The sequence below is a fragment of the Limulus polyphemus genome, unplaced genomic scaffold (genome assembly GCF_000517525.1).
Source record: "Limulus polyphemus unplaced genomic scaffold, Limulus_polyphemus-2.1.2 Scaffold8108, whole genome shotgun sequence".
NCBI classification, from domain to species: Eukaryota; Metazoa; Arthropoda; class Merostomata; order Xiphosura; family Limulidae; genus Limulus; species Limulus polyphemus.
In genome coordinates, this window is record NW_013673718.1 from 21230 (window position 1) to 32281 (window position 11052).

Below are 11052 nucleotides of genomic sequence, written 5' to 3' on the forward strand. Positions count from 1 at the left end.
ATGAAAGACAGTGGGTTAGTCAACCAAGTAGGTAGGGTGGACTCCACGAATGAAAGACAGTGGGTTAATCAACCAAGTAGGTAGGGTGGACTCCACGAATGAAAGACAGTGGGTCAGTCAACTAAGAAGGTAGGGTGGACTCTATGAATGAAAGACAGTGGGTCAGTCAACCAAGTAGGTAGGGTGGACTCCACGAATGAAAGACAGTGGGTTAATCAACCAAGTAGGTAGGGTGGACTCCACGAATGAAAGACAGTGGGTTAATCAACCAAGTAGGTAGGGTGGACTCCACGAATGAAAGACAGTGGGTTAATCAACCAAGTAGGTAGGGTGGACTCTATGAATGAAAGACAGTGGGTCAGTCAACCAAATAATTAGGGTGGACTCTATGAATGAAAAAGGGAAATGGCCCTAGGACATTGCAAAGGAATCCTAGAGTTGAGGAGGATGAGGCATTTAAGGTTGAGAATGAAGCTGATCAAGAAATATGTCAACATGAACTCACATGCCTGGAAAAGGTAAAGTTAAATAATCCTCAGCATGAGAGTCATGTAGTAAGGAATGGGAAAAATCAAAATGTAAAGGAGAGAGAGAGAGAAAGTACAGAACAAACCTGAGTCATCAAATCTAAAGTGAGATTTGGTAGAGGTATTGTGAGCAACATCACTAAAACCACATAAAACATTTATTACAACTGGTACATACATGGATTATTGTTTTAAAAATTCTTTCCCAAGATGTTGGATCACAAATTTTTATAGTAATGTTGTCCATTAGCATTCCACTATATGTTGCCAAACAGTAAGTCAATTATTGCAACTTACTTTGTATCAGTTTTTCCTCAAAATGTCAGAAAGGCCTGTAGAACATCTCACTGCCAGAGCAGCAAGAACCACCAAAGCTGGAGAAAATCCTGATTATTTTATGGATTTACTAGATAATATTGGCTCAGATGAGATCACACAGCAAATAATGAGTATAAACTAATAACATTATATTCAAATCCTATAGAAACAGGTTTATTGTAGTGTGTATAAACTAATAACATTATATTCAAATCCTTTATAAACACAGGTACACTGTAGTGAATATAAACTACTAACATTATCTTCAAATCCTATAGAAACAGGTTTATTGTAGTGTGTATAAACCACTAACATTCTCTTCAAATCCTATATAATCACAGGTACACTGTAGTGAATATAAACTACTAACATTATCTTCAAATCCTATAGAAACAGGTTTATTGTAGTGTGTATAAACCACTAACATTCTCTTCAAATCCTATATAATCACAGGTTTGTTGTAGTGAATATAAACTAATAATATTATCTTCAAATCCTATATAAACAGGTTAATAATATTATCTTCAAATCCTATACAAACACAGGTTTAGTGCAGTGTGTATAAACTATTAACATTATCTTCAAATTCTATAGAAACAGGTTTATTGCAGTGAATACCAGAACAAAATGCCATAAATATAATACACAGTCACCAGTATCAGAAGCATAATCTGGTTTACTCAATTCATCTTTGCTGAAAGTACTGATGAGGGGTAGAATACTCCAAAATAAGTATAACTCAGTGACAAGAGGTGAGTTGAATGATAGTTAATAAAGATTGGACTTCATATTTAAGATTTTTCATTACCTCAATAATTTAGTTAAAAATTAAGATGTAGATGAGATCATGTTTAAAAGGTTGTGGTATTCTGTGTAGTAAGAAGGTTGCTGAAGTTACAGAGAAATTAGAGAAAACTGGTGTTAGAAATTAGGAGGAGAACATTGGTTATGAAAGCCCTGTTCTCAAAATTTTGAAATGCTGTTCAAATTATATTGTATATAATAAATAGTGTGTTGTATAGGTCCTGAAAAAGGCCTCAGTATAGAAGCCAAAATATTGTCTACTTTTCTTTTAATAGAAAGTTGCAGCCCCTTAAATTCTTCAAACCTACTGTGCATAATAAACCTTGTATTATATCTTATAATTAAATATTCAAAGTGTTTGTTGTATAAAGATTTTGATTGACAATGCTTACATTTATATCCACAAAATTCATTCTTTTTTTCTGTATTTTTATAAATTGAAGTTTCTCTTCTTTTCTTCATACGTAAAATGTATTATACTAGTCTGTAATTAAAGTACAGAAGTAATTTTCAGAAACCTAGTTTAATATATCGTAAATATTCTGGGGCTTAACCACAAGGAGGAAGACCAAATGTTACATTTCTAAAATAAAAAATGTTAGAATAATCACTTCAATACATTATAGAGCATAGTTAGCTTTAATCACTTTACATTTATTATAAAAAAACACAATTATTGTTCTAAGACATTGAAATTCATTAAATATATTTCTTCTAAACAATTTTTTAAATACTTATACATTGAACATAGTTAACTTTAACTGTTCCTAACACAGGGTTGCATACAGAGAATGGAAACTCATTCATTCCATGGCATGCTGCACCTGTAAGGAATAAAATAATCATAAGTAGGAAAGGCAGAAAAAATTAAAGCTAACATATAAAACAGAGGAGAAAAGCCTATTCCTGTGTTAACTATTGCCATATAATGGAAGCATGTTTAGTCAAGTTTATTTGCAGTTTTCACACTGATAGTGTATTAGAGTTAGCAAACAGTTCATATAAAAATTTAATCATCCATTTGTGAATATAAACACATTCCAGTTTAATCACATGGCTGCCACTCTAGTGCATAGTTGACCAGGATGTTTATTTTATGATAACACTTTGTCAAAAAATTTTTATCTTATGGACACACTTTCAGTCAAAAAATGTTTATCTTATGGACAGACTTTCTGTTAAAGGATATTTATCTTATGGCCAGAACTTTCTGTTAAAGTATGTTTACTTTATGATCAGAACTTTCTGTTAAAGTATGTTTACTTTATGGCCAGAACTTTCTGTTAAAGTATGTTTACTTTATGGCCAGAACTTTCTGTTAAAGTATGTTTACTTTATGATCAGAACTTTCTGTTAAAGTATGTTTACTTTATGACCAGAACTTTCTGTTAAAGTATGTTTACTTTATGACCAGAACTTTCTGTTAAAGTATGTTTACTTTATGGCCAGACTTTCTGTTAAAGGGTGTTTACTTTATGGCCAGACTTTCTGTTAAAGGGTGTTTATTTTATGGACAAACATCCTGTTAAAGAATGTTTATCCTATGGATAGAATGGCCGGACTTTCTGATAAAAATTGTTTATCTTATAGCCAGACTTTCTGTTAAAGGATGTTTATCTTAATGGCCAGATTTTCTTTTAAAGGATGTTTATCTTATTGACAGAGTTTCAGTCAAAGAATGTTTATCTTATGAGCAGACTTTCTGTTAAAGGATGTTTATCTTATGGCCAGACTTTCTGTTAAAGAGTGTTTATCTTATGGCCATAACTTTCTGTTAAAGGGTGTTTACTTTAAGGGTATACTTTCTGTTAAAGGATGCTTATCTTATGGACAGACTTTCTGTTAAAGGATGTTTATCTTAATAGCCAGATTTTGTTTTAAAGGATGTTAATCTTATTGACAGACTTTCAGTCAAAAAATGTTTATCTTATGAGCAGACTTTCTTTTAAAGGGTGTTTATCTTACGGCCAGAACTTTTTTAAAGGATGTTTATCTTATGGCCAGGTTTTCTGCTAAAGGATGTTTATGTAAGAGAAATGGCAAACCATTACCATTTGGTTGCTAATGAGCAAAATAGTGAGGCATGAAAAAGTTAAGAGATACATTGATTCAAAAGAACTAGTAGTGAGAAAAGACTCTCACTCAAAGTTGTACTTGAATCAAAAATATCAGTGACCTCAAGCTGATGCAATCCTTACACAACAAATAGTCTTCTGTGTAGAGTTCATGACTATTATTAGTTTTTAGGTGAGTAGCACCTATGCATTGCATGCTAATAAATCTAGGTTACATAGCAATAGAGTATAAAGGCTATGGTAAAACTACTGTTAGTCATTCTTCAGTAAAGACCACTTTGGGACTCCTCAACTGACCATAGAACAAGTCTCAGCTCCTTCATAAGTTGTATTTCATTTGACATAAATATCTAAAGGAGATATCTGTAAATTTGTTGGAAAAAAATTTAGTACTTTGAAGTGCATATTAGATTAAAAATCAAATAGTTATGAAAAGCTATGTCTGTATCATTGAAAATATTATTAGCATCAGTAAATGTTCTATGTTTTATTAGCACATAGAGCCTTTGTCTCAATTTCTTATTATCACACAAACCTCCTTGAGTTAGTGAACTTTGTGCAAATAGCACTAACTGCATATCCTGGTACTTTAAATAACTACTGTTTATAATGTTTTAATTTTCATTGAATAGTGTCCATTACAAAAAAACACATGTGGTTACATACAGAAAAGGGAAACATGTACTGCACCTGTAAGGATGTAAGAGACTATCAGATATAAAAATGTTTAATGTAGGTATTATTAATTATTTTATTCAAAAAAAAAAGAGATTTAAAAGCAATTATTTTAAAGGCAATAAGTTATGACAAGTTTGGTTATATAACTCAGTAAGAATCATACACTCTGTATAATAATTCATTTATGTCGAGGCTATCGAACTTCGCACACAATCCATCGATGTCAAGGATACAGTGATTTCTAGAAAACCTAAGTGATAGACATATAAATAGCAGCAAGAAAAGTGCAGAAGAGAGTAAGGCAAAGTCACGGGAAGGAGAAGTTCAGTCAGAGAAATGTTAAACTCTAAGTTAATCGTGGTGGGAGTGAGAGACCTAACAGTTGACAAGATAGAGTGAGATTAACAATTTTGAAGAGATAAGGAGAATAAGTTGTCTTGTCAAAGGGTGTTCTAAACTAATTGAACCAGCCTGAATAGACTTTTAGAAAAGACAGCTGATTCTTGGAAATACAGAAAAGGAGCAGACAATTTTTGAAGTACAGGATACAACTGCGGTAACTCACCAACAACGTAAGTGAACTACACACAGATAGTTTGGCAATAGAAATAGAGAAAAATAGTTCAGTTTGTCAACTGAACTTTAAAGCAATTGAATAGGCCTAATTTATAATTTTTCTATACTGAAAATGTATTTCCAATAGGTATTTACCTCTACTCACAAAATTAGCTATTCTCATTCAGTACTACCCTCTATATGCAAACATTTTCTTTATGCATGCCACAAGCCTTCTTCTCCCTCCTATTGGAATTGAAAGATTCCAACACGTGTCTCATGCAAATCATCATGCGTCACTTCTTCACCAATAGGAGCATGACATGCTCACATGGTTCATGTGACTTCCTCTCTACTCCTCTACCGAACTCGTTGGACAGTGGTTGTGTTCAGATGTGCCTCTTGTTTCTTTAAAGATTCATGTTCGGCTTAAGTTTCCTCACAAAGTGGTTTTCTTGAAATTATTTAGTTTTATCCCTTTCTTCTATTTCTTATGAGCCACGTCCTTCCTTACTACATGACCAATCTTCCCACCCCTTTTTGAATTTTCTTCCCTCCCCTGATATTCGGGTTCATATAGAGGGCAGCACTGAACAAAAATAGCTAATTTTGTGAGAAGAGGTAAGTACCATATCGGAAGTGGACTTTTGACAAGAAAAAGAGAACTATACAGTGTTTATGATATAGCTATGATCTCCATAGTGTAATGAATTTCTGTACGTATATTTAACTTGTTCCGAATACATATATATATATTTACATTATCTGTAAACAAGTGGAGTGCATGCTGTTCGTTTATTTTTTCAATTTATCACCAACAAGTCACACATACCTACTGTTGAAGAATCCTTAACCCAACACACCCATATATTCTAACTTACTATATATAATATAAAAAAGTAAGTTCCTGACAGAGACTATCATGTGGTTATATACAGAGAAAGGAAACTTGGTAATTCCATGCACTGCACCTGTAAGGAAGGAGGAGACTATTGTAGGGTGTTACACAGAGAGAAAAAAAAATTGGTAATTCCATGCACTGCACCTGTAAGGAAGGAGGAGACTATTGTAGGGTGTTATACAGAGAGAAAAAAAAATTGGTAATTCCGTGTACTGCACCTGTAAGGAAATAGAAAACTGGAGAAGTAAATACAAAATAAAAGCCTTATACAATAATCTAGCTGAAAACACACTCAGTCCAAAGCATAACAGTCAACAAATCCTGGAAGCCAATAAATAAGTTAGACGTAATGGGAGACGACCCTGGATGAGTGTATAGCACACCAGCCTCTCTATTAAGAAAACACAGAATTGATTCCCAGTTGCTATCAACACAGAAACATTCCATATCAGGATTTCCCTAAAAACAGTAGCATATTAGTAACAAAAGGACAAAACTAGTTGGTAATTAGTTCCTTGTAATAAAAAACTAATAAATAATTAGACTTAGGTGATTGTACTTGCTACTAACTGTAACAACAACTAATATCCGATTGCCTTAACCCTAATATTTTTGTTGTTTTACAATTTAAAATTCTATGTAGTTCTTTGTTTTTACAATACAAAGATTAATCACATATTTTCCTGAAATCTTGTGTGAAAGACAAAACTTTCAGAAAACAGTTAAGACTAAGACAAAACAATGCATTTGTTAACATAAACACATTTAAAAATTTTAAGTAACTCCTCTTTTAATACATGTGCTTGAAAAAAGGAAAACAAGCATGCTAAACTTTATTGTAAAAAATGTGCATAAAACATTCTGTTACTAAACAAACTTAGTCATATTGTGTTTAACTAATTCCCTATAAACCACTTTATATGTGTATAAAACATTCTGTTACTCAACAAACTTAGTCATATCATGTTTAACTAATTCCATATAAACCACTTTATAAAATTTCTATTTATTAATTTTCACCAATATTAATTTCTATAAAATCCATATATTAATAGTTACATTACACCTTAAGTTACATTTATTACCATAATCTCCCTTAATGTTGGCAACAACGATTCCACCAGAAAAGTCGGAATATTTCTTAACTATTCGATAGATAGCATCAGTTGCAGCAGCAAGAGGGGTCATTCCTTGTCGCAAGTTTTCTACTGCTTGGTAACTTCAGAAAAGAAAATGATAATGATTAAGATAAACAAAACCTATTTCATGTAGGGTAAACCAGATGTGGAAGGAAAAAAATTAACCACAATAAGTAGAACACAACTAAGTGTGACATCTCAAAATACCCACAGGTTTAGAGAGGAACCTAGTATACACATGTGGTATATTAAAACCCAACGCTACTTTAAGAGAAACCTAGGATGCTTTGTTTATAACACAGCTAACCTTAATACAAAAGAAAATGTAGGATACAAAAGAAGTAAACTACAAACAAGCTTAATTCAAAGCAAAATCAAGATTACACCAAATGTATAATACGAGTAAATTTAATTCAAGTGAAAATCAAGAATACACTACGAGTACAATACAAATAAGCCTAAATCAAGGGAAAATCAAGGATACACAAAGAACAAAATATAACTAAGCCTAGTTCTAAGGAAAAGTCAAGGATATATAAAGAATAAAATACAACTAAACCGAGCCCAAGTGAAAATCAAGAATACACAAAATGAATATAATACAACTAACAGAAATGAGGAAAAAAAAACAAAGACAATTGTATGTTTCACAAAAACTTCATTTATCAACAATGATAATTTCATCAGTAAAGGCATCATCAGATCTGTACCTGATGATGCTTTTACTGGAAAAACCATGGTCATTGATAAATAAAGTTTTTGTGAGACATACAGTTGTCTTTGTTTCTCTTCTTTTTCCTCAATACTGTAATAATGGACTTTTGCCAAGTACCAATGGTTTCAGGTATTAATTATATCATGTAAAAAAATCAATGATATACCAAGTGTATAATGTAAAAAAATCAAGGATATACCAAGTGTATAATGTGAAAAAATCAAGGATATACCAAGTGTATAATGTAAAAAAATCAAAGATATACCAAGTGTATAATGTAAAAAAATCAAAGATATACCAAGTGTATAATGTAAAAAAATCAAGGATATATCAAGTGTATAATGTAAAAGAAGTCAAGGATATACCAAGTGTATAATGTAAAAAAAATCAAGGATATACCAAGTGTATAATGTGAAAAAAATCAAGGATATACCAATTGTATAATGTAAAAAAAAAATCAAGGATATATCAAGTGTATAATGTGAAAAAAATCAAGGATATACCAATTGTGTAATGTAAAAAAAATCAAGGATATACCAACTGTATAATGTTAAAAAATCAAGGACATACCAAGTGTATAATGTGAAAAAATCAAGGATATACCAAGCGTATAATGTGAAAAAGCCAAATTCAATGAAAAATCTGGATCATGTGAATAAAACAATGAACAGTTTAAGAGGAGGTGTAGAGTATTAGATAATGAACCCTAGTACAAGAAATGTATAATACATCAGGTGCATAATGCCACCATTCATAATTCAGACACATATTTAGAATAAACCTGGTAATGACACCAATATATTTCAAAGAGCAATTTAGTGTTGAAGGATATGCTTTTAATATTTTAGTTTACACATTTTTTCAATAGAGGGAGTTTTTAGCATTAATTAATTATGACACAATACCTCAGGACGTATGAGGAAAATGAGTTTTGTATAATAATACCACTTTGTGAGTTAGTTGGTTAGTCAGTGAAACTAAGTTAATCCAATCAGTGAGCCATTCAGTTGATTAGTTGGTTTGTTAGTCGCTGAGTAAGTGAAACAAAGTTAATGAATGGCTCACTTGCTGGAGTTGATTAGTTGGTTTGTTAGTCACTGAGTGAGTGAAACAAAGTTAATCCAGCAAGTGACCCATTCAGTTGATTAGTTGGTTTGTTAGTCACTGAGTGAGTGAAACAAAGATAATCCAGCCAGTGACCCATATAGTTGATTAGTTGGTTAGTTAGTCGCTGAGTGAGTGAAACAAAGTTAATCCAGTCAGTAAGCCATTCAGTTGATTAGTTGATTTGTGAATCTGTTACATTTTTGATCAATAACTGACTGTGTTAGTCAGCCAGTTTCAAGCTGTGTTATGAATACAAGAGGAAAGCTTTCAAGTAATTGAATATTTAAAAGTTATATTTTCCATTGCAAAAGATTTTATCATAAGGTTGTCATGTCAAAAACATATCTCTCTTGCATGCTGGTTTCCCTAATCCATGTAGTGTACAAGAATAATGATTTCCCAGCTTGCAAATGCTTCAACAGGCTGATCAAACAAATGTCCATAGGCACTGCATCTGGCAACTTGACCAGTATGTCTTGATTTGATTGTAACAGTATGAATACCTATTTCATTCTCTAGCTGCTTGAGGAATGTGATAGTTGATATATCATGAAAGCAACTTTAGGTACTGCTAACTAAAGCACATGGATGGCATTTGTCACTGACCTTTGTGACTATGGATTCTCATCTATTGTAAGATGATGCATTCTGCTTACCACAGCTGGGGTACGACTCATTGTAGAACTCTTTCTAGATTGCCCTGGTGCTCCAAGTTGATCCATATTCCTTTGTTTTCTAATACTACTAAGTAAAATGGATATCCCTGACTTAGAAATTATAAATTCCTGATCTGAAATATCTTTGTATGAACAATTTCAAAATGCAATTCTAATACATGCTATTTTACCATAACCTTATATTGGCCATATTTATCATGTGAATTATTGATATGCATATTCAAAATTGTTTTAATATAATGTCCTCAACCATTTATGTATTGCAATTAAATCTGATGTAAAGGAAACATGTTTTATATATTTTTGTATTATTTATGATAGATTGTTTGTTGCATTAATTATTTTACCAAGCATATGAATGAAATACAAGTTTTCTGTGTGACTACTTCCTTCTATCTCAGTAACTTACTTGTTTCATTAAAATCTGTTACCATAAATGTAAATATACACATCTTATGGATTTTCTTCCATATGTATTGTAGTAATCTTTTGACATAAAACTCTGTTACCATAAAAATCTCGATGTTTACAGATATATTTTTTTATTATGTCTATTCTACTAAAGTGTTTGTTACACAAAATGTTGTAATTGTACAGATGTGTTTTTGTATGGGTATTTTTGTGTGAGAGTATGTTTCATTATGTGTATTGCACAGAATGATTTTGTTTCAATAAATATAACCTTTTTTAACACTCTGTAGATGACACTAACCTGGGTAAAAATCTCATCATAATATCACCATCTCCTGTAGCTGCTGCACCGCCTATGTCCTGATCCACATATGCTCCTGCTCCTGGGATAGGAGAATCTCCTACACGTCTATTAAAAGAGAAATGCAATGCTTTACATTTCGCTGGATAAAAATAATATATATCTTAAATATTTCAACATACTGTCAATTTAATGGCATCCTGGCTTCATACCTTGGAGTAACTAACTGAGCTCAGCACTTACTGCTATGTTAAACTGATTTATAAAATAATCTTATTACTAGATTGAAAATTATTTATTTTTACATATTATTTATGCTATTCTTAAAACTAATCTACAAAACAATGCTACCACAAGATTAAGAATAATATTACTACTACATTAAAAACTATTTCATAAAAAACATGCTACGACTAAATTAAAAACTAATTCATAACCAAATTTTATGGTTATAAAATAAAAACATATCCACCATACCCTGGAATCTTATGCTTGGCTCCATTACTTGACGTTCCCACACACATTCTCCCTTCATTATCAATCACAACCATTCCAACCGTATCATGGTTGTTTGGTCCAAACTGCGGTGTTGAAACCTTGGTGTTTATTTCAGCTTTCTTATACAAAGGCTTATAAGGTCCACATGATACTCTTGGGTTTGGATTAACATTCTGAAAACAAATATGCTGGTAAAACCTCATATATCAAAACATAATATGACAAGTACAGGCTGAATTATTATCATAATGATTTCATACAAGAAAAAACATTGTATTTTCAAAAAAAAGATAGTTAAAGAATACAAAATGCTAACACTGTTTAACTATTAGTCTGTAATAAAAAC

At 31.8% G+C, this 11052-nt stretch overlaps 1 protein-coding gene across 1 annotated transcript; it reads right to left on the reverse strand.

Annotated features, from left to right (window-relative positions):
• Nucleotides 1-2156: 2156 nt before the first annotated feature.
• LOC106475116 (putative N(4)-(beta-N-acetylglucosaminyl)-L-asparaginase GA14866) lies at nucleotides 2157-10932 on the reverse strand. The gene is made up of 4 exons (XM_013935814.2): nucleotides 10686-10932; nucleotides 10209-10316; nucleotides 6944-7077; nucleotides 2157-2473 (listed from the first exon to the last, which is right to left on the reverse strand). Exons 1-4 carry the CDS (start codon nucleotides 10907-10909, stop codon nucleotides 2376-2378), a joined length of 564 nt encoding a protein of 187 aa, XP_013791268.1. The 5' UTR covers nucleotides 10910-10932; the 3' UTR covers nucleotides 2157-2375.
• Between the last annotated feature and the right edge of the window lie 120 nt (nucleotides 10933-11052).